The sequence below is a fragment of the Rhinolophus hipposideros genome (assembly GCF_964194185.1).
Source record: "Rhinolophus hipposideros genome assembly, chromosome: 14".
Taxonomy (NCBI): domain Eukaryota; kingdom Metazoa; phylum Chordata; class Mammalia; order Chiroptera; family Rhinolophidae; genus Rhinolophus; species Rhinolophus hipposideros.
Genome location: NC_138060.1, coordinates 37,349,856 through 37,374,875, shown reverse-complemented (window position 1 = coordinate 37,374,875; position 25,020 = coordinate 37,349,856). Strand labels below are relative to the sequence as shown.

Sequence of the window (25,020 nt, the reverse complement as noted above, 5' to 3'; positions counted from 1 at the left end):
ACTCATTTTAATTTTTAGAAGACATTGTCAACTTCTCTTCCCATTTATATTCTTACCAGCAGTTTGTGAGAGTGCCTGTTTTCCTGTGTTGTAGTTGCTGGGTATTAATCTAAGCTTTTCATTTTTGCCAATCTGAGAAATGAAAATGGTGTCTTATTTCAGTTTGCTTCCTGATTCATGCTGAAGTAGAAATTTGATTGTGCTTTTTACAGGCTTTTAAGAAACAGCCCAAGTAATGCATTTTCTCCATCTTGCCTCTGAACATAATAGAAAGTAATGACTTAACATTTGGTCTTCTTTCAGAAGAGTAATATGATCTGTGAGCTGAATTTTAATGATTTTCTTATTGCATATAGGTTGAAGCCTGTAGATTATATAGCAAATTCTCTGCCCGGCCAAGCAGCATAGAAGCTATCCCCACTGTTATTGAAAAGGTACAGTGTTTAATTACAAGCCCTCTAAGCCAACTGATTTTTCTGTTGCTCATACCGGTGTTATTTTTATTCTCAGTTGAATGACTAACAATTTGGAATATGTTCAGACAGTTAAAGATTATATCGTTAAAGAGCTATTGACATTTTAATGTTCACTGCCATTATATTTAATTACAGAAACAAGTTTTTTTGGAGAAAAAGTTTCTCCTGTGCTTTAGTTAAAAATTTTTTTAATTATGGAAAAGTGAAAAGAAATACGAAACACTGGGTGCCCTTTCTCTTATGCTTTTTCAAAAGATTTTTGAAAATTAGTACTAATGCACATAATACCATCTCTCAGTTGATTAAACAGCATATTATAATTTTAGTTAACCAACATTTTAAATATGAAGTTACATTTGAGCCGTTTGAAAACCGTATGTTATAGAAATCATTTGACACGTTACAGAGACTTGGCTAGCAGAATCTAGTACATAATTTCTAAAACTAAAGTGTACTAGAACATGAAATTTAAAGCTCTAAATGAGTATTTTCTTTCTTATTTCTTTCCTTTAAAAAAAAAATGTTTTAAAATACAGTTGACCCTTAAAAAACACGGGCTTGAACTGCACAGGCTCACTTATATGTGGATTTTTTTCAACATGTACGGTACTGGAAACGTATTTTCTCTTCCTTAGGATTTTCTCAATAACATTTTGTTTTCTCTAGCTTGCTTTATTGTAAGAATACAGTATACAGTACATCCAGTGTACAAAATGTGTGTAGATCAATTGTTTATGTTATTGGGAAGGTTAACAATAGGCAAGTTTTGGGAAAGTCAAAAGCGATACACAGATTTTTGACTGTGTAGGGAGTTGGCACACCTAACCCTGCATTGTTCAAGGGTCAACTGTGTATAAAATCAATAGAGGGTATATCCGTTTTAATTAAATTTGTTTATTTCTCTATCTAAGAATGTCTAAAAAAAATTAAAATAGTGTTCACTTTATAATTTTAAGTTACCTTTGAGTGGAATATGATAATAAGGATTGAGATTTTGGAAACATTTTCTTCTCTATTTGTAATAAACTTAGGCAGTAAGAAGCAGTATTTATGGTCGTCCAGGTGCTTGTTACATTGACATACCTGCAGATTTTGTGAACCTCCAGGTCAATGTGAATTCTGTAAAGTGAGTACTGGTTATACTACACTTCCTTCTTAGTTGTGTTATTATAATGCTTACTTTTTAAAAAGAAATTACCTAGCAGTTTATAAGTTAATCTTCATTTGTCATAACTTTTGATAATTTGCTAATTAAATTGAATCCTGACCAAAGGGCTTCTCTTAATTAAAATGGTATTATTTGGTAATTATTTTGGGATTTACTTACTAAATCAAATACTTGGAACTACATGAACTCCTCATTTGAAATCACTCTTCCAGGACCCATAAATAAACATCCTCATTCATGTAGTGTGGTTATTTAGTCTTCTTAGTGTAAACCAAGAGATAAGGTGACTGTTGAAAAATTATTAGAACTCAGCATAAACACTTTCATCTGTCTCTGGGGTTTAAAAATATTCCAACACCAGATGTGACTATGATTTGCCAAGTTCCCTTATTCCTGAAATAAACACTGAGTGAACAGTGAGTACAAGGAACATTTTTCACTGGTATCTAAGTCACTCCTGATAAAGATGGGCACTTGGGTTAATGTATCAACCCTGAATACCACTTAGTACCTTCCTGCTGTCGTGGGCCAAGTGGTCCTCTAGTAACTACAGAAAGAAAGTGGGCGTTTCTGTACACTCAGGATACTGAGGAATGGTTCCTGTGAGTATTTGAGAGAGTCAGACCAAAAGGACGTGTATTCTGCATAATACCTGAACATGATACCCAAAATAATATTGTTAGGCACGGGGAGGCAGAGATGAGCCTCAGGTAAATTAACCCTGTAAGCCTTCTTAAAATTGTTATAAAGATTTGAATGTCCTCTTTTTGTATTATATGCCCACGTTTTGTATAGTATGGTATCTATTAATTAGAATAAATGGAATTAAAATACTGAGGACTTGGTGTCCAGAAATACTAAGTTATGACAGTTTTAATACTTCTTTTACTAATGCATATTGTGGTACTAAAATATTGACTTACCCAGTGAGTGGAGATATAGTGAGGTATTTAAAAGCATGGACTTTGGAGACAGATGACCTAGTTAAATTCCATCTTTGCCACATGCCATCTACGGACACTGGGCAAGTTATTTTCTGAAATTTTTTTTCTCATTGGTGAAAGGGAGCGAATGGTAATACCTAACCTCATTGTTGGAAATTAAATAAGAATAAATGGCACATAGTAGGTATTAAATACCAGCTTTTGGTATGTTTTTACTATTATCACAACTACTACTAGCATGCAAAGTCATTAACTCACATTTCCTGAATTACTCATTTGACTGGCTATTAGGAGATACTAGGGAATAACTGTTAATTTACTAGATGTGGTAAGTGATAAGGATGTTATGGTTATGTAGGAGAAAGTCTGTCTTCTAGGGCTGCGTGGGGAAGTTTCTAAATTGGATGCTCATGATTTGTTTTAAAATGATTCTGGAAAAAAAATTTGTATGCATGTTTGTGTGTGTGTATGTGTGAAGCAAATGTAAAATAACATTAATTGTTGAATTTGTATGGTAGATATATGGAGTTTATTGTACTGTTTTTTCCTACATTTTTAGATATTTGATATTTTCCCAATAGAAAATTTGCAAGTTGGTCTCTTTTAATAAACCAGTCTTTATTTCCAGATACACGGAGTGCTGCATGCCGCCTCCTGTTAGTATGGCAGAAACCTCTGCTGTATACAAGGCAGCGTCTGTTCTTAGGAATGCCAAACAGCCCCTTCTTATCATCGGGAAAGGTAGCATTGAATGGAACTCCAGATCTTCTAGGCTTTTGAAAGAATGCTGATTCTGTTTAGAAATTGTCTTTATTATTAACATCTGTTCTAATGTTTGAAATTGGAATAAGAGTTTTCTTCACCCATTTAGCATTATTTATTAGTTTTAAAATCATAGAATTATTTTAGAATGCCTAGAGATCTTGTCCTTTTAAGGGAATATTATCGGTTGCATTTCTTTGGTCTTTTGAGTAAAATACATTTTTCCCATTATAAAAATAATATGTGATTATTATAAAAAATTTGGAAAAATCCAGAAGATTAGAAAGAAGAAATCCCTTCAACCAAAGACAACTATTAGGTTGGTGCAAAAGTGATTACGGTTTTTGCAGTTATTTTCAACCTTTTAAACCTCAATTACTTTTGCACCAATCTAACATTTTTAACATATAGTACGTTTCTATTCCTTTTTTGCATGTATATTTTAATATATATTGTGATCATATGTAGAAAGTTTTATATTCTACTTAATTCGTTTAATATTTCATTTTAAGGCTTTTGGTGCATGTTGTCAAATTGCTTTCTTCCAAGATATTGTACCAATTTATACTCTTATCAGCAGTTTATTATAGTATCCACTATATGTTTTAGAACTGAGGGGGCTATGAATCACTTACGACCATGTTAGTCAATTATCAACTTAGGAACTGATTACATAGAAACTAAAAATTGTTTCGATGAAAATGGTGGATAACAGAAAATAATTGAAGTCAGAGCTGAGCTGAGTGTAGCTACATGATGTGTTAGCTCTCTCTGAGCTTCCAAACAACTTTGAGTCTCAGATACCTCACTTGTAAAAAAGAGATATTAACTACCTCAACAGTGTTGTTACAATTAAATAACAAAATGCAAAGCACTCAGTGGATGCTGGTTTTCATTTTTCCTTTAACCAGTATTTGATGAGAGCTTATGTTAAGGCAGGGAGTATAGAAAACATTTGCGAGATATACAGAGAAATAATGTTCTCTACCTGTAGGGAGATAGACCTGGTAACAAATAAGTGCAGTATGCTCTGCAGTGGTGTGTACAGAGAGGGGAGGTGGATTCTCAAGGCAAGAACAACAACATTCTCATGTAGTTGGTGTGGCAGGACTATCCAAAAGAAATGACACTGGCTATACCTTGAAAATCATGTATCATAGGTCACTGAGTGAACAGAGAGAACAAAGGCAGTCCAGGACGAGAGAACTGTGTGAGCAAAGATACAGAGGCAAGAAGGAGAATACAAAAAAACTTTCTGGATGAGCAAAAGGAACTACTTTTCATCGTACACGGAGGAGAAAAGATTCTAAGGCAGTTTTATGAAGGGAGAATTATACTGAATCTGAACGTGCTCTATACTGTTTACTGGGATTCAGTAGAGAAGTGTAAGTCCCAAATACTGAGTAATATTCTACTAGCCCTGAGAAAAGAGTATAAAACCAAATGGCTAAAAGGAAATATAGTGGCCTGGATGATATTAGACATGAAGTTATCTCTATATTCAGACAGTGAGTTGTTTTCAGTGTCATTGAAATAGGGCAGATGGTTATTCTGCAGGCACACACTAAAAAAATGATATCTGACCCACTTAGGTTAGCCCTGTTTTAGTTCCAAAATTGTAGAGCCTATTGGAGAGATCTACAGACTTTAGAATCTTTTGCCCATTGTTAGAATTTCCATGCCTAGACTAGAAGACTGCAGCCCAGGTTAGCTGGTGGTGGGGAGCAGTGTGTGAGGTTAGAGAGATCCTTCCCCTATCAGGATAGTGCAGCCCTTCCTGACCTGCCTGAGTGAGCAGTAATTCAGTAGGACCGGCGCATGGAACAGGCAGCAAGAGGGGTGGGATGCACTTTTGTTGGGGCATAGACATCCTTTAGAATAATTGAGAATATTATTGGAGAAGAAATTAGAACTATTGCTTTCTTAAACATTTTAAAATATCAAAATAAAAACCGTAGTCATTTGTTTTGAGTTGAAGCCCCGTGTAAGCAGGAGAGTATTTGAGAAGTTCTAAAAGCAATGTTAGCAGGGTCAGCGTCTGGAGCTTAACTGACTTGTCCAATACATTTGCATTTCTTATAGGCGCTGCTTATGCCCACGCAGAGGAGGGGATCAGGAAATTGGTGGAGCGATGTCAATTGCCATTTTTGCCCACCCCCATGGGAAAGGGTGTAATTCCTGACAACCATCCAAACTGTGTAGGTGCTGCCAGATCCAGGTGTGTAGCATTCTAGATTTTAAATACAAAGGATTGACAGATTTAAGGCTAATTTATTTTGTGATTTTAATGCCTCTAGGAGAAGTTTTGAAAGAATCATGTAATTTTAAGCACACCTGTTTCTTTTTAGACTTTTCAGCACTTTGAAGTGTTGTCCATTGTCCCCTGACTCTCACATGAGACATCTGCAGTCATTTGTATCATTGTTCCCCTAGATGTAATATGTTCTTTTTCTATGGCTGCTTTCGAGATTTTTCTTTATCTTTGATTTTCAACAGTTTGACTATAATGTGTCTGGACATAGTTTTCTTTTCTTTTATCCTGTTTGGTGTTTTCTCATCTTCTAGAATTTGTAAATTGATGTCTTTTACCAAATTTGGAAAGTTTTTGGTCATTATTTCTTCAAATTTGTTTTTCTACACCAATCTATTTCCCTTCTCCTGGAATAACACAAATAATAGGTATGTTGATATTGTCCCATAGGTCCCTGAAAATCTGTTCAATTCTTTTTAATCCTTTTGTCTCTTTTACATTTTCTATTTCTCAGCTGAGAACTTCTATCTTCGCATTTATTTCAAGAATATTTTTGTTTACCTTATGAAACATAGTTATAATACCGTGTTTCCCCAAAAATAAAACTTAGCTGGACAATCAGCTCTAATGCATATTTTGCAAAAATTAATATAAGACTCGGTACTATGTTATGTTATGTTATGTTATATTATATTGTGTAAGACCTGGTTTTATAGTATATTATGTTACATAAGACCTGGTATTATGTTATATTTGTTATATTTATTATATTTATTATATTTATTATGTTATGTTATGTTATATTATACTATATTATATTATATAAGACCCGGCCTTATAGTAAAATAAGACTGGGTTTTATATTAATTTTTTGCTCCAAAAGACGCATTAGAGCTGATTGTCCAGCTAGGTCTTATTTTCGGGGAAACACGATAGCTGCTTTAAAGTCTTTGTTTAATTGCAACATCTGGGTCATCGTAGAATTAGCATCTATCATTATCTTTTGGAAATTAATCTCAGTTTTCTGGTTCTTTGTGTATTGAGTAATTTTGAATTGTATCTTGGAGTTTTGAATATTATGTTGTGAGAGTCAGGTCATATTGAAATCCTTTGTAGAATGTTGATTTTTTTGTTTGTTTGTTTTAGCAAGCAGCTAGCCTGGTTAGGTTAAGACAGCAATTTCTGTCTTACTGTGGGCAGTAGTAGTTCCAGGGTCGCTTCACTTTCAAAGCTTTTGCTATGCAATTTTGGGTCTGTCCACACGTGCCCAACCCAGAGGTCAGCCCCAAACATGTGCTCGTTCATATCCATAGTTAGTGATTTCTTTTCTCTCTAGGACGTAGCCCCCCCCATCCCCTTCTGATTTCCAGGAGTCCCTTTTCCTGGCCCTTGCTGCTGCCGCCTTATAGTACCACACCGTCAGGGCTGCCTTTGAGGCAAAATGGCAGAAAAATAGAAATGAAAAATAAGGAGATTGCCCCCATACTCTTCAGATGACTGGGGACCCTTTGTTCAGTTCTTCTTGCCTGAAAAATGATGTTTTTCTTGGAATTTTATCTGCTTGGGAGCTACCACCATGCTGCTAGGCAACAGGGCTATCCTCAGAGCATGGCTGGGAGGGAGAAAAAAATTCTGAGCTTTTCCCCTTGTGCTCTCCGGCCTGCAGGGCTCCCTTTTCCTGATTCTCTGGCCAAAAAGACAGTTTCTCTCCAGGTTTTTGCAACTCTCCAGTTCTGCAACTAGGGCTGCCCTGAGTCAAAGGCAGGAGATACAGGAGCGGGGAAAACCTTGGAAACTCACCCACATGTGGGTCACTTCTTTAACTCCCCTCCCAATCTACCTACTTTTACTTTTCAGAATTCTCAGGTAGTTGCTTTTTCGATTTTGTTCAGTTTTCTGTTGTGATCAGTGGGAGAGGTAGGCTCTAGTGACCTTACCCAGTCTTGGCTGGCACTGTATGCCTCCTCTTTTTAGATTTTTAAAGCACTTTTTGATAATCCATACTTTGTTTTCTTTTAATTTCTTAAAATGTATTATGAAATATTCTAAATATACAAACAAGAGAATAATTTATTGAACACTTATGTTATATCAATTTTACCAGATAGAAATAATATTAAGTAATATGTCATTGCTTGCTTTAGAGTTTTATTTTTATTTTTTTAAGAAACAAATTAACAGATTTACTTACAGTTCCCTGTACATCTTTCCTGATCCCATTTCCTTCCTCCCTCTCCACAGTTAATCACCATTGTGCATTTGGTATTTTTCATATTGTCATGCACGCATTAAAATTCATTTTGAGGCTTTTTAAAATGTAATGTTTCCTGTGCAATTTTTAATTATTGGTCATTTAATGCTTTCTTAATAGATTATATCTTTTTTATATTAGTATACATTGTACAGAAACCAAATGAATTCTTATACTAAGTTTTTAAAAAAATACACTTTAACTTGAGTTGAACCGAAGTTTATTTTTGTTCCAGCCAAATTTTAAGAAGATAATAGTAATGACATTGATAGTGTAAAAGAGAGTCTAAAGAGCTATAATTAATTGAATAAACAATTTCAAGGGTTATAGAGTATCTATAAGCAAATCTATCCTTCCACTTGTAGTTTTTATCTGTTTAAGTTGGGTCCCACAGGACTAGTATAATATATGAAGAAGTTATAGTGACAAAAATGTTAAGATCTATAAAAGAAAACTGTAAGAAATATACTTAGTATAGTGTTTTTTGAAAGCAATTCATGAATGTGAATCAATCCTCTTAAAAATACCTGCTTCTAGGAATCAATATGAAGTGTGTATTGAGATGCAAGCATAAAGATGTGCAATCTAGTACTATTAATAGCAAAGAAAATATCCAGGAATTGTGAAAAGATTTCATAAACTTAATGTAAGGTGTTCAGCAAAATATGTAGCCTTTAATTGTATTTAAGAAGAACTTAATGACAATGGAAAATATTTATGATAAGCAAAGGTACATGAACCAGTATTACATAAGCTCAACTAGGTAAAAATATACTTGCATAGAAAAAAAGACTAGATGAAAATATGCCAGGATATTAATAATAATTTATAAGTTGATAGTATTATTGGGTGCTTTTGGTGTCTTCTTTATACTCTTTATGCTTTTTCCAGATTATCTACAGTGGACTTGTATTAATTTTCTAATGCGAGAAAAGTAATAAATAGAGTATAAATACAGTCCTATGGTAATATTTTTCTATGTATTTCATCTTTTTTATTACTAAATAGAATGGTACCATAAAATATTTTAGTTTGAAAGGTCAAATTTACCATAGAAGCTGATTCTGAACTAGTATAATGAAGTTCTAAATTATTTAGATTTTCCAAATACTTTAGAAATTAATTTTAGAATAATTCAAATAAGAAATACAGATATACTTTTTGTGTTATATCCGGTTTTTCTTTGTAATAGGGCTTTGCAATTTGCTGATGTAATCGTGTTATTTGGTGCCAGATTAAATTGGATTTTGCATTTTGGACTTCCTCCAAGATACCAGCCAGATGTGAAGTTTATCCAGGTACTCAGAGAACAGAGAAGAAAGATTTAAAATCAGAGAGATCTGTAGTTTATTGTTCTCCCTCTCAGCCATTACCATCTCTGCTTTCTTCTTGGCTTTTGTGAAAAACCATTTCTCTTTTTACAAAAATAGAATTTTATAAATTGTCTAACATAATTACAGGTACCAAAGTAAGCTGCCTTTTCAAGCCTATGAAGCATATGTAATGTGCCACTTCTAATCAGAAAATCTTTCAAAATCAAGTTTTAAATAGTTTGAAAAGCCTAATTTGCCTCTTCCTCATGCTTCAGGTATATTTAAAGGTAGACAAGAGAGGTTTAATGAAGTAGGATGGTAGAGCAAACATTCAGCATTGTGTGGGATTGTTCTCTTAGATGCCAAAACTTTCAAGCACCCTTTGTTTGGAAACCTCTAAACAATGCTGCTTTTACCTATGTATTTGGAATACATGCTGACCTCCTTTCGATGACTCTTGACTTGGGATGACCCTCTTTTTTTTTTTAACTTTTATTTATTTTAAGTGTGTTTTTCCAGGACCCATCAGCTCCAAGTCAAGTAGTTGTTTCAATCTAGTTTTGGAGGGCTCAGCTCACAGTGGCCCATGTGGGGATTGAACTGGCAACCTTGTGGTTAAGAGCACCGCGCTGTAACCAACTAAGCTAACTGGCTGCCCCTGTAATGACCCTCTTTATAAGCCAGTTTTCTTACTGGTGTGAAAAGTACTGCCTATATGGTGGCATGTAAACGTGTTCGACCTGCACAGATTGTGTATGGTATTTGATCATCCAGCTACAGTTGCTGTCTTCTCTTTATTTACCTTTTACTTAAGGAGTCAACTTCTAATAGTCCCTTTCCCCTGAGACCATTGAGAACTGAAACCACAAACAAGGGAGACCTGGGTTGTACCTGGAAGATGCTACCACTTCTTTGATTGCCCCTCTTGATTACAAAATAAAGTGTATCCCCTTTGGGGTGGCTGAATTACTCCTGCTAGCAGAATGTATTTTCACTTGCCCATGGCCATCTAGAAATGGAGCTTCTACATGGGAATACGTGGGAAGTAATCATGCCTTACCCTAGGAGTGGCTCTCAAAATGTGGTTTCTGGAACAGCAGCATCAGCACCACCTGGGAAACCTGTTAGAAATGCACATTTTGGGGCCTTTCCCCAGACCTACTGAGATCAGAAATTCTAAGGTGGACTCTTGCAATCTACAGTTTAATAAGCCTTCTAGATGATTCTAATATATGCTCAAATTTGAGAACTCCTCTAAATAGGAATTCCAATGTAATTAAGTAAAACCTTATTATTGATTAGATCCAGCACTATAATTGACCAAGTGAAATGCACTCCTGTGGGTATAACAGAACAATACCAATATTCTACAGAGTGGATTTTAAAATAAGGGAAGGTGATGCGGTTTCTATACTAACTATGATACTCATATAGTTCCATGGATTTTTATTTTTATTAATAAACTCCTTGACTATCACATCTTTATCAAGTTATATATACATAATTCATTTATTTAGCCTTAATCGACTTCTTAAAGAAGTTAAGAATAAACATGGCTGGTCTTCAGTCTTGTCTATCTTTAGGTTGATATCTGTGCAGAAGAATTGGGGAATAACGTAAGACCTGCTGTGACTTTGCTGGGAGACATAAATGCTGTCACTAAACAAGTAAGAGCTTTTGCCTGGGTTTTAATTTATATGGATTGGTCTTTAGAGAATAGTTCCTTAAAATGTTTCAATCTTGGTTCACTTGGTGACAGGTCTGATAATACCTGTTTTAAACAATTTATGATGGAAAGCTATCATCCTTAAGTGTAACTTTGGAACTTGGTAAATCCAACTTCTTGTGTACAGATCATTTTTCTGTGAGTAAGTTAAGCATTTTTGGAAGGTGATTGAAAATTTAAAGGCATTCAGTAGGCAAGCAGTGATTTATTAAGTAGGATTCAGCTATCTAAAAAATTACAATACAGTTTCCAAAGGCACTGAACTGACAGCCAAGAAGTGGCTTTTATGTACTGGAAAAGTCTAACTTAGTATTTCTTTAGGCATTAAAGAGATTTTTACTCTTCAAAACCGTAATCAGTGAGTTGTTCAGAGTCATATAGTGTGTACATAATTTATACATTTCATTGTGACAGGAGATAAAATATAGTCACATTTATCTCTTGATTTGGGATATAAATTGCTATTGTTATGATGATTATACAGTATTAGGGTGCAATCCCCAATCACATATTAAAACAGTGGAACATTTGGCCTGTACCATGGGGATCCCTAAGTATTTGGGGCCGTTGTCCTTCCTGTAAGGGTTTCATGGAGAAGGTGATTTTCCTTTTAGTGTCAAAGATGGACGAGGGCTGAAGAGCCCCAGCCAGTGAGTCGGCGGGTAAGTAGCACTGTGCTCTGCCTGCGGTTATCCCAGCATGAGGCAGAAGTGCGCACTGACCCAAACAAACCTTTCCCTGTTACCTGTTTATCTTTTATCAGTTGTTTGCTGCCTAGAGGAAAGACAGTATGAGTGATGTGGAGGGGAGGATAATATAACAATACTGTCTTTAAGAAAAGATTTTTATGTTAATATGATTTCAGTTCATTTTCAAGAAAGAAAGAAAAAAAGTTTGTGGTGTTTTTCAGCTTTTAGAACAATTTGATAAAGCACCGTGGCAGTATCCTCTAGAGAGCAAGTGGTGGAAAACTCTGAGAGAAAAAATGAAGAGCAATGAAGCTGCCTCCAAGGTAATACTGGATCCACTGAAACTCAAGAATGCTTCCGATTCATGGTTCAGTTCTGTCATAGCATGGCATATGCATTCCTAAAAATCACCACACTATGCAAAATCATACAGTGAAAACCACAGGGCTGCACTGGTGGGGGAAAAAGGTTTGGAGCACAACTCGCAACAACTTTGTGAAACATTAAGATAGGAACCTAATAAAAATGGTGGCAAAGACGTGTGTGAGTGTGTGTGTGTGTGAGTGTGTGTGTATGTGTGTGTGTATGGCACTTTACCTTGGAAAAGACCTACAGTTTCTTGTGGAAGTGGGCATTGGAAGCGTTACAGCTTGTGAGTTACTGTGGTGGAAGGAGGGTAATCTAACATTGAACAGAAAGTTATAAGAGCCTATGTGGATGGGTGTGGCTTACTGTCCTCAGTTTGACCTTGACGCCAAATTACAGTTGAAGTCTTTTGGAGCCTTAAATCCTGGGGCATGTTGGGGAATGTTTTCCTACCTTTAAGATATAGATTCTTCAAGGCATGCATTTATAATAGATAGGTATTTCATTAAAATTGAAATTTTAATCTAATGTATAGCTTTTTCTTTTTTTTAATTGTAGCTTTACTGAGGTATGATTGACATAAAATTGTAAGATATTTAAATGTACATTATGGTGATTTAATATACATACACATTATGAAAGGATTCCCCCATCTAGTTCACCTTTATTTTTATGTATTTTTTTTTGTGAGAACCTTTATACTTTCTTAATTCACTTAGTTGTTACTGGAAATTCTTTTGTGACTTCTTCATCAGCTATCACTTGCCTGATAGCTGAAGGATTTGGAAATTGTAGTAATATGTGAAAGCACCAAAACATCCACTACTAGCACTAAAATGAGCCACTTCTGCAGGATTTGGCATTTTCTATTTAAAGTCTTTGTATGTAGTTTTCTGTCTGATTGTGAGAATGGTGGTTCCCGATTTTTTCCACTGTTTTGTTTATTCCTTTGTATCTTGGTTCAACTGGGTATAGTTTACTGTGTTTGTGTCGTATTTCTCACTGACAGAATCATGCATGAGCAAACATGAAATCCGAGTTATGCTCATATTGTTCCCTAATATATCAGTCATCTTGGAATAAATTCCCATTTTCAAAATAAGTGGAATTGATTATACATGATTCTGTCTTTCATTGGAATTTTAATCAGACTGTTTGTTCTAGCGAGCCAGTCTCACTTCTATTTCTTTAATGGTATGATTAATTCCTTCTCGTCCCTAGAAATTACGTTAGTTTAAGATGGAAAGAAGTTGCCTCTATTCTCTGGTGTAGGAGCATAGGAGGGTCCCTCATCCATCTTGGGTATAATCTCCAATGGACCAAAGTAGCACAGGTGAAGAAGCAGTGCTGGGACCAGATGGAATTGTGATGCCCCATGTGGCTACTCTCAGCTCAGAGACTCTTTAGAATAGTGGGTGAAGCGTATCCCGTAAACTCCCAGTGCATGTGGGGAAGAACCAGGTTTTCTAAAATCCTGACTTCATTTTTGTTTAAACTTAGGGCCATATTTCAGATGAAAATATTCTAAGATGAATTTTTACTTTTTCTAAGGCAGTGTTTCCCTAAAAGTGCTCAAGTAGGACTGTTAAGTTTTGTTTAACCCAGTGTTCCCAGCTATCTTTACTATAGGACTTCTCAGTCTTTAACAAGTTAATGTGGAACTCCAGGAAGAGGGATATGCCCTAGCTTATTTGATTGTGTCCCAGACTGGAAGTGAGACCCATTTTTCATAGCGTGTCCCCAGGACTATTCATTGATCAGTTAGCTTCTCAGACTGGCATTGGCGGCCATTTGGGTACCTCGTAGTTTGTAGTTATTAACTGTTTTTGTTTTTTTTGTTTTTTTAAACTTATGCTCTGTTTTCTTTCTTTTTTTTTCTTTTTTTAAGACTTTTTTATCGGGGAAGGGGAACAGGACTTTATTGGGGAACAGTGTGTACTTCCAGGCTTTTTTTTCCAAGTCAAGTTGTTGTCCTTTCAATCTTAGTTGTGGAAGGCACAGCTCAGCTCCAGGTCTCGTTGCCATTGCTAGTTGCAGGGGGCGCAGCCCACCATCCCTTGGGGGAGTCGAGGAATTGAACTGGCAACCCTGTGGTTGAGAGCCCACGGGCCCATGTAGGAATCGAACCGGCAGTCGTCGGAGTAGGAGCACGGAGCTCTAACCACCTGAGCCACCGGGCTGGCCCAGTTATTACCTGTTTTCAGATGAGTTTGATAGTAGCTTACTGACATTTTTATTTTCATTACATCTCAATCTAATTTGATTATATTTCCCTCTAATACTTTAGGAATTAGCTTCCCAAAAATCCTTGCCTATGAATTATTACACAGTATTCTACCATGTTCAAGAACAGCTACCCAAAGACTGTATTGTGGTAAGTGAAGGAGCAAATACTATGGATATTGGACGCACTGTGCTGCAGAACTACCTTCCTCGTCACAGGTAAGGCTGCCAAAAAAGAAATTATAATGTGTTACATTTGAAACTACAATGATGCAGATTAGTAAAACATTTGAGAATTATACATGTTCAGTGTATAAGGACATAGTTCATAGAAGTATTCTTAAGTGAGGTTCTAGAGAGTTTTTACGCTTGATAGGTCCCCCAGACCATGTGATAATATATGTACTCAGTATTCTAAGGATATAATCAATCTTCAAGCAATCATGAGTGATTTTTTCCTCTCATTCTGCTTGTCTTTGACAAATTAGTTCCTCACAGTCTAAAACTTTATATTAAAGAAAGTGTATTTATTCTTTATTTTATCATGAACCATGTGAATATGTCTAAATTTGTGCGAACCCTACCATTTGTGACATACCCCAGAGGGTTTCACTTTAGCTTTATTCCCCAATAGGCTTGATGCTGGTACTTTTGGAACAATGGGAGTTGGTTTGGGATTTGCCATTGCAGCTGCTCTAGTGGCTAAAGATAGAAACCCAGGACAGCGTGTCATCTGTGTGGAAGGAGACAGTGCCTTTGGATTTTCTGGCATGGAAGTGGAAACCATCTGCAGGTAAAACAGCATCCAGAATCAGAACATTTCTTTCTCGAAAATATGAAAAATTCTGCATGTGACCCACTTGCCTAACCAGTGCTTCCCAAGCGTCAGTCGTGTGTCAGGTGCCCCTGCACAGCATTGCGCTGTCCTGAGAACACTGGTATCAATAACACCAGGATCGTTCTCACCCAGGCAGTGTGTTCACAACTTATTTACTGCATGCAAGAAACCTGCCATATCAGGGGGCATGGTTTTGAGGTCACTTAAAAACATTCTGTCAGAGAAAAGCTTGTTTTCTGAAGGGAGACAATAGAGCATGGTGATGACGAGCATGGCCTTGGGGTCACATGGCCCGAATTTAGACACTGACTTGACCACATCAGAGCCCAGTGACTTGGGTTAAGCCACTTCACCAAGCTTCCGTGTCCTCTAGACTAGGGATAGGAATAGTAACAGTTCCTGCCTTAGAAGATGGTTGTGAGGAACAAATGAGATGATGTAGGTGAAGCTCAAGGTGACTGCTCAGCGAACTGAGCTATTCAGACTGTAGTTGTGAGGATTTGTGGAAAAACTCGTAAGTTGTAGCTCCTACTGTAGAAGTATGGGGATTTATTTCTTTTTCCCCAGTTATTTAAACTAGGAAAAGCATTCTATCCTTAGTCAGGGCTCTTACCAGGGTTTTTGTAAATCATGTTTGGGGGCTTTCATAGCTTTGGTATATAACGTTTTCCAGATCTGAGGGAAAGTATGTGCCTGTTAGAGTGTCTGTATTGACAACCAAGTGATATGCACCTAAAACATCATTTGTGGGAAAGTCAGCCTTCTAGAGAGTGAAGTAAAGCCATTCCCTTTGAGCATGGAGAGCAAGCCGTTACCCCAATCAGTATGCAGTTTAGTTTTGTTTTTACACCAGATCTCAGAAATTATGTTTGCGGACAGTAAAGCCCATGTTCTTTTTTTAGTTGTTAGTAAAGTTTAATCAGCCTTTTTTTGTCTTTATCATACTGTTGAGCACATTGTTACTCTTTTTCTCCAATTATTACACCATGTAATGTTTTTCTAATTATGGTGAAATGATTTGAGAGGGACAGAGTGTATGCTGATCACTCATGTACCTCCCACAGCATCTAGCAAGTGCCGGTTGTCTATGAGGAATTTAGTAAATAGAAAGGTACATTTCAAACAAAGCTCCTAGGTACCACCTGAAAGTTGTGTTTCAGGGGATATTAAGTATGGAAGGTGTCAATTCTTACTAACACCTGGATCTATGAAAACCAACGTTCAGAAAAGCTCAGTGAGTTGTCCAAGGTTTGTAGCTGCATAGTAGTAGGACCAGGTCTACAAGTCCCTAATCTTACATTCTTTCTACTACTCCATGATGTTTCTGTTAGTGATTGATATTCATTTATTAGGATAACAAATGCTTAATGTTTAGTCTTACCCTAATGTTACAAAAAAAGTTTATGGGGAACTGTCCATTTTTAAGTTAAAATATCAGCCCAAAGAAAAGAAATTGCTTTAGAATGAAGAATGATTTCCTTTATATTTTGCTGTTATTTTAGGTACAACTTGCCAATTGTACTTTTGGTGGTGAATAATAATGGAATTTACCAAGGTTTTGATACAGCTACTTGGAAGGATATATTAAAATTTGGAGATGCTACTGCAGTGTAAGTAACTCAGAACAATGTATATTTACTTTCTCGCATCTATTTTAATCTCTCTTTTGCCAACCTTCCAGTTTTTAAAAAGGGACAAAAAAGTAGGTGATTTTGTCTGGAGCTATAAGGAAAAACTTGAATCTACCATCAGTGAATTAATCTAATCATGTGTTCTGAAAACATAACCAGCCATCAACTGCTTAAAACTTGTTGTTTTTTTTTTATTTACAAAAAGGAGAGATCAAGTATAAAGATTGTACTCAGCTACCATCTGATTATAAATGAAAATAAAATATTAATTCTACCCTTTAAAAACAAAGTCTGCTGTATTGGAATGTGCTTCCATGGTGTGAGTATTGCTTATGTTGTCAGCCCCTCTAAAGGGCTAATATGGTTCCTCTTAGCACAACCATCCATGGTTAGGCACTTCAATAAATAGTTTATGATCGGGGAGCCACTGAAGACTCAGACAAATGAATTTGATGTCTAAGCCTTGTTAGTGAAAGAGCTTATTGAAAAATAATCCCAGTCCTACTCTTCCTACTATACCGTGTGGGAATACAGATGTTTATATCCAGAGGTCTTCCTTTTACCACTTAGCTAAATCTTGATCACCTGTTGGCAGAGCTAACCTGAGACAGTATTGTGGCTGGTTTTGCGGTGTGAGAGAGATGTGGATTTGTGAGTCAGCTTGGAGGTCGAGCAGGGTGTGGGAATGTTTGCTTATGCTTTACTGACTTCATTTGCTGTTTTGTTGTTATTTGCTGTTTTGCAGTAACCATTCCTTTTTTTCCTCTTTTTCTTTTGTATTCATAATAGATGGTAAGCCTACGCTGTTTAGGATAGTAGCCACTAGCCACATGTAGCTATTTAAATTAAATTAAAATTAAATTCCAGAGAGCCCAGAAATAAACTCTCCCCTATATGGTCAGTTCATCTACAACAAAGGAGGCAAGAGTAGACAATGGAGAAACAACAGTCTCCTCAGTAAATGGTATTGGGAAAATTTGACAGCCACATGCAAAAAAATTAAACGAAGCCACTTTCTTACACCATATACAAAAATTAACGCAAAATGGACTAATGACTTACATATAAAACCTAAAACCATAAAACTCCTAAAAGAAAATATGGGCAATAAACTCTTTAGCCTTGGTCTTAGCAATATCTTTTTGATATGTTGCCTCAGTTAATGTCAACAAAAGCAAAAATAATCCAATGGGACTATATCGAACTAAAAGCTGCACAGTAAAGAAAACCATCACAGTAAAAGACAACCTAGTGAATGTGAGAGGATATTTGCAAGTGATATATCTGAGAAGGGGTTAACATCCAAAATATATAAGGAAATCATATAACTCAACATAAATAAAACAAATAATCCAATTAAAAAACGGGCAGCGGACCTAAATAGACATTTCTCCAAAGAGGACATACAGATGGCCAACAGACAAGAGAAGGATGTTCAACATTACTAATCATCAGGGAAATGCAAATCAAAACCACAATTAAATATTAGCTCACACCTGTCGGAATGGCTATTATCAAAAAGTCAACAAACAAGTGTTGGCAAGGATGTAGAGAAAAGAACCTTCCTGTTCTGTTAGTGGGATTGTAAATTGGTAAAGCTACTATGGGAAACTGTGTGGAGATTCCTCAAAAAATTAAATATAGAACTACCCTATGAACAGCAATTCCAGTTCTGGGTATTTACCTGAAGAAAATTAAAATGCTAATTTGAAAAGATATGTGCTCCCTTATATTCACTGCAGCATTATTCACAATAGCCAAAATACGGAAGCAACCTAGGTGTCCATCAATAGACGAATGGATAAAGAAGATGTGGTACATATACACAATGGAATGTTACTCCACATTAAAAAGGGATGAAATGTTGCCATTCATAACAGCATGGATGGACCTAGAGGGTATTATGCTAAGTGAAATAAGTCAGATGAAGAAAGACAAATACCATATGATATGACTTATATGTGAAATCTGAAAAAACAGAACACATGAACAAACAAAACAAAACAAACAGACTCATAAATACAGCGAGCAAAACTGATGGTTTCCAGAGGAAAAGGGGGTAGGGAGGGGAATGGGTGAAAAAGGTGAATAAAAGGTATAAACTTTCAGTTATAAAATACTTATTTTATAATAAATAATTATATTTATTATATAGTATATATATATTACTTATAGCCACTGGGATGTACTGTACAGCATGGCATATGGTCAGTAATATTGTAATAACTTTGTACAATGATAGATGGTTAATATACATATTGTGATCACATCATAAAATATATAAATGTTAAATTACTATGTTGTACACCTGAAACTAATATACTATTATATGCCAACTATACTTTAATAAAAAATTCAGAAAAACAACAGTGAAACAAACAGAATTCAGTTCTTTATTTTAACTAGTCACATTTGAAGTGTTCACAGCAACAGGTTACTAGTGGCTATTCTGTTGGATGGCACAGATGTGAAACTTTCCCATCACCAAAAGTTATATTGGACTTTGTTGTATAGACAATAAAAAAATACATGGACAGTTTTGAGTATTGGCATCGCAGTTTAAGTGTTGGATATAAAAGTGTACCTTTCAATTTAGCTTAAATTTTTCTACAAACTATGTCAGAGAATGACTTTTTCTATTTACTTGTGACCTTCTTTTTCAGGGCTCCTCCCATGTGCCTTCTGCCAAACTCACATTATGAGCAGGTTATAACTGCATTCGGGGGCAAAGGGTATTTTGTGCAGACACCCAAAGAACTCCAAGAATCCCTGAGGCAAAGCTTGGCGGACACAACTAAACCCTCTCTTATCAACATCATGATTGAGCCACAAGCCATGCGGAAGGCCCAGGTAAATGTGATTGCTAAGCAGAAAGCAGAAATGCCTCTTTACTCCCACCCCCCAAAATATTTACCAAACAGAACGCCCTATAATTCAGAGAGTTTTTTTGAAGCCATTTCTGAGTTTGGCATTTTCATTTGTTCAATGAATATTTGTTGAGAAATGTGTTAGGTATGCTGTGTCAAGTACTAAGAATAGCATGGTGAGCAAAGCCAGGCTCACCCTCACATCATGGAGCTAACATACAGTTAGGGAGGGGGACAGTCCAGTCACCTCCCAACTGAATGCATTATAACAGTGAGGCAGTTGCTCTGGAGGAAAGAAATCCAGTTCTGAACGAACATACAAGAAAGGAATCTGACATATTGGGGTCCCAGGGAAAACTTCTCAGAGGAAATAATGCTTAAACTGAGATCCAAAGTATAAGTAGGAACAAACTCAGCAAAGAGGTGGGGGAAGAGATGTGCAAAGGCTCTGTGGCAGCAGGGAGTATGGCAGGTCTAAGGAGCTGAAAGAAGGCCAAAGTGCCTAGAGGACAGAGTGAAGGAAGCACAGTGGGAGATGAGACTATAATAGGGTGATTTGTGCAGTTACATTGAAAATTCCTTAACTTTGGGCTCTAAAGCAAAACTGCAATGTGGATTATAGCAGTAAAATAAATAAAGTATATAGCAAGGTCCTCTTCCAACCCAGATTAAGTTGCTTTTTGTACTTAGTTTTGTACTGTGCTCCTGATTCTGCTACTTGCCTTCTCATATACCTGTCATCCATGCTTACATATTGTGTATCATCCATTGTTTTCGGAGCAAATAATTTTTTCAAGTAGTTTTTGTCTTGGTTCTTTATACATGTCTGCTGTGAGGTTTTTTTTGTTTTTTTTTTTTGAACAAATGGGCAGACAGATACCTGGACTCTCAATGAAATGTAAATTAACTATTTGGAAACTGTGAAATATGTAGAATTCTGAAACTCTCTGTAAAAACAGATATCAGAGACTTTGGCAAGAGGAACAGATTAGAAATATGAAACAGCCAGAAAACAATTAACAAAGTAGCAAAAAGTACATACCTATCAATAATTACTTTAAATGTAAGTGTATTAAATTCTCCCATCAAAAGACAGAGTGGGGGTAGCCGGTTCTCTCGTTGGTTAGAGCATGGTACTAATAACACCAAAGTTGTCGGTTCGATCCCCACAAAGGCCACTGTGAGCTATGCCTTCTTTAAAAAAAAAGCATAGAGTGACTGAATGGATCAAAAAACAAGACACATATATTTGCTGCCTACAAGAGATTCACTTCACATGTACGTACACACACAGACTGAAAGTGAAGAGATGGAAAAATGATATTCCATACAAATGGAAACCAAAAGAAAGTTGGAGTAGACTTTATAGACTTAACTTTAAAAAAAGACTGTAATAAAGACAAGGGCATTACATAATAATTACAAGGTAAGTCCAACAATAGAATATAGCATTTGTAAATATTTATGCACCCAACACAGGAATACCTAAATGTACAAAGCAAATGTTAACAAGTCTAAAGGAAGAAATAAATAGCAATACAATAATAATTAGGAATCTTAATACATCTCACATCGATGGATGGATCGTCAAGAAAGAAAATCAGTAAGGAAACATCAGCCTTAAATGACGTTAGATCAGATGGACTTAATAGATACATACAAAACATTTCATCCAAAAGCAACAAAACACACATTCTTCCCAAGTGCACATAGAACCTTCTCCAGGATAGATCATATTTTAGGTCACAAAACAAGTCTTCATAAATTTAAGATTGAAATCATACCAAGCATCTTTTCCAACCATAATAGTATGAAATTGCAAATCAATTATGACAAGAAAATTCACAAATACGTGGAGATGAAACAGTGTGCTACCAAACAACCAGTGTGTCAAAGAAGAACTCAAAAGAGAAATAAAAAATACCTTGAGACAAATGAAAAGGGAAACAATGTACCAAAGCTTATGGGATGCAGAAAACGGAGTCCTAAGGGGGAAATTCATGGCACTAAATGCTTACCTCAAAAAACAAGAAAAATCTCAAATAACCTTACTTTATACCTCAAGGAACTAGAAAAAAAAGAACAAACAAAGCCCAAAGTTAGTATAGTAGACCACCCTTATCTACAATTTTGCTTTCCATGTTTTCATTACTCACGGTCAACTGTAGTCTGAAAATATTAAATGGAAAATTTTGGAAATAAATAATTTAGAAGTTTTAAATTGTGTACTGTCTGAGTAGCGTGATGAAATCTTGTGCCGTCCCTCTACATCCTGCACAGGATGTAAATCATCCCTTTGTCCAGCATATAAATGCTGTGTATGCTACCTGCCTGTTAGTCACTTAGTAGCCAATTTGATTATCAGATCGGCCGTCACAGTATCTCAGTGCTTGTATTCAGGTATTCAGGGTATTAAATAAAACCCCTATTTTATTTAATAACGCCCCCAAAACCATTCACATAACTTATATTACAGTATATTATTATCATTCTGTTTATTAGTAGTAATTGTTAATCTCTTACTGTGCCTAATTTGTAAATTAAATTTTATCATAGGTATGAATGTGTAGGAAAAACATAGTATACATAGGGTTTGGTAAGATCCACAGTTTCAGGCATCCACTGGGGGTCTTGGAACATATCCCTTGTGGAAAGGGGGTACTACTATGTTCACACACACAAAAAATAGGCTTGAGATCGTGTTAGTCATAAGAAAACCCTAATGAATTGTCCCCTCTCTGCTAATGAATTCACCCTTCTAATCTGTTCCTAATGATCTATTTTCCAAGTTCTCTATGAATTTTGGGGGATATTGCTGGAGAAGTAGAAGGTGTTATCTTCTTTTATAATTCCATGAGGATTCTTGTATTTTTTACACTTACCTCTTTGACATTATTTATCATTGCAATAGAATTCCACACATAGTTTCCACAACAACTAGTTTCCTAGCTGTTAATTTTCATTGATTGTGTGTCCATCCACTATTTGTCATTCATTCGCAGCGTAGGCTGGCTGCTTCCTGCTGTAATACTGGGATGACCTAATCTCAGCCCTCCGGACTCCTTCGTCTCCTCTCTTCTTTGGAGTGTATTTGTACTTCTGTTTCTTTCACACTCTATTCATGGGAGAGGACCCAGAAAGTCATTTTAGGTTGTTTTGTAGGACAGGGCTAAAAATCACTATGGATTTTTAGCTTCCTTTCGAGGAAATCACTAGACCAAAGATAAACTTTATTGGCCACCAATGTGGTAAAAATGTTATAATGGGACATTTAGATTTTAGAGTAAGCAAAACAGTGAGGATATAGTTTAAGACAATTATTTCTTTCAACTAAATGTTTGTTGTATTTCTTTTTCTAGGATTTTCACTGGCTGACCCGCTCTAATATGTAAATACAGATGCCAACAAGTTGTCTTGAGGAGTTTTCTCTTTCCTGTAAAATGGAGTTTTATTTTCCCCAGCAAAATACCTATGATGTTAAAATTGTTATGCAAAAGAAAAATAAAAAATATTTCTAAATGACATTATATAGTAAAGTGATTAAAAACAGAAAACGTTACCAGTATTCAACCACAGAGATAACTATTTAAGATGAAAGAAGAGAAAGGGTTTTATTAAATAATAGTATTGTAACTGCCTAACCATTGAGTTAACAATAGTATTCTTTTTTAAAAATGCATTCTTAAAGTTTCATGTCTTTTAAAAACTTCTGAAGAAAGCAGTTCCAAGAATTTTTTAATGTAAAGGCCTGTTCAGTAAGTCAGAATATGTAGACTACTTATTATTTGTTGACCACTTCATACCTTGGGCTCCCCAGTATTTAATGCAGCTTGTGCTGTACTTTTTGAGTTGGGGTTTTGTTTTGTTTTATTTTTCTGGAAAGAACTTACTGAGCCAAACTCACCCCCAAACTAATAATTTCAGAGTATATTTGGATTAACAACCTTAGTTTATGTGTACCACATTGAGTCAACTTTACTACATAATGAACTCTTTAAAAAAAATTTTTTTTATTAGTTTCAGTTGTACAAAGCAATGTAATAGTTAAGACATTTACACCCCTCACAAAGTGATAACCTCCCAATCTACTTTCCCCTCTGACATCGTATATAGTTGTTACTATACCATTGACTATATTCCCTATGCTGTACTCCACATTTCGCATTATAGTTAGCATTCAATATTCAACTTCAGCTCAGGTGGATTGCACAGGTGGTCAGGAATCTACATAGTTCATAAAATGGTCTCCCTGATAAGTCCAATGCCCATCTGGCACCCCGTATAGTCTTTGTAACCTTATTGATTACATTTCCCCATACTGTGTTTCATAGCCCCATGACTATACTGTGGCTACTAATGTGTACTTTCTAATCTCTTCACCTTCTCTCCTCATCTCCACCCGCCTCCCACTAGCAACCATCAGTTTTTCCCCCCATATCTCTAAGTCTATTTCTGTTTTGTTTATTCGTTTATTCTGTTCTTTAGATGCCACGTATAAGTGAGATCATATGGCATTTGTCTTTTTCAGTCTGACTTATTTCACTTGGAATAATGTTCTCTATATAATGAACTCTTTTAAATAAGAAAATATTAAGGCACTAGTAGAAGATTGGGCAAAGGGCATGAATGTATGATTAACAAAAAATACAAATAGTCAATAAAAGTATGATTATTGTGAATAAATATGAATATGTTAGGCTGAAAAACCTTATTTTTGCCTACCACTGGGCAAAGCGCTTTTGAAATGATGATTCTCAGCATGGGTGAGGGTGACTGAAATGGGCACCGTGTGCTGTGGTGGGAGTTGGAACTGGTACAATATTTCTGTAGAGTAATGCTAGCAGTGCTTGTTTTGGAATCTTAAAAATGTTCATCCCTATAACTTTGACCCAGTAAGCCTATCTAGAAAATATATCCTAAAGAAATAATAAAATATTTGGTCAAATATTTATATGTAAGGCCATTCAGCATAGTTTTATTAGGAACAACTCCAATGTTTAATAATAAGACATTGATTGCATGCATTATGATCTGTCGACATCATAAAATAAAAATTGTGTGAAAGAATATTTATTAATAGAGAAATAATCACAATATAATATTACGTGAAAAGGCAAACTACCAAATGAATGGGTGCAGGTCAGGACATGCACCTGTACTCATGCACACAATAGACACTGAGGAAAAAGATGGACACAAAATAAACCAAAATTTTAAAATAAGTTGGTGATGAGTATAGGTAATTTTTTATTTTTCATTTTTCCCTTTTACAGCATTTTGAAATAAATAATTTTGTAGTTTTAATTATCAGAAACAGACATTGCAGGCATGCCCCGTTTTATTGCGCTTTGCTTTATTGTGCTTCACAGATAATCTGCTTTAAGACTCTGCATTTGCGAAAAGACTATGGCTCGCTGAAGGCTCAGATGATGGTTAGCATTTTTAGCACTAAAGTATTTTTTAAATTAAGGTATGTACATTGTTTTTTAGACATAATGCTGTTGCACATTTAATA

General features: G+C 35.7%; 1 protein-coding gene across 3 annotated transcripts in view; it reads left to right on the top strand.

Annotated features, from left to right (window-relative positions):
- Positions 1-23,027, top strand: part of HACL1 (2-hydroxyacyl-CoA lyase 1) — a 30,763-nt gene extending 7,736 nt beyond the window's left edge. For all 3 annotated transcript variants that reach the window (XM_081071303.1, XM_081071301.1, XM_081071302.1), the window contains 12 exons: positions 357-434; positions 1,508-1,602; positions 3,217-3,329; positions 5,433-5,568; positions 9,045-9,150; positions 10,749-10,832; positions 11,802-11,903; positions 14,234-14,388; positions 14,804-14,962; positions 16,510-16,617; positions 19,302-19,488; positions 22,865-23,027. In XM_081071303.1, the coding sequence (XP_080927429.1) occupies positions 357-434; positions 1,508-1,602; positions 3,217-3,329; positions 5,433-5,568; positions 9,045-9,150; positions 10,749-10,832; positions 11,802-11,903; positions 14,234-14,388; positions 14,804-14,962; positions 16,510-16,617; positions 19,302-19,488; positions 22,865-22,897 (1,356 nt within the window). In that variant the 3' untranslated portion in view covers positions 22,898-23,027. The remainder of the gene's footprint in view (positions 1-356; positions 435-1,507; positions 1,603-3,216; positions 3,330-5,432; positions 5,569-9,044; positions 9,151-10,748; positions 10,833-11,801; positions 11,904-14,233; positions 14,389-14,803; positions 14,963-16,509; positions 16,618-19,301; positions 19,489-22,864) is intronic.
- The last annotated feature ends 1,993 nt before the right edge of the window (positions 23,028-25,020 follow it).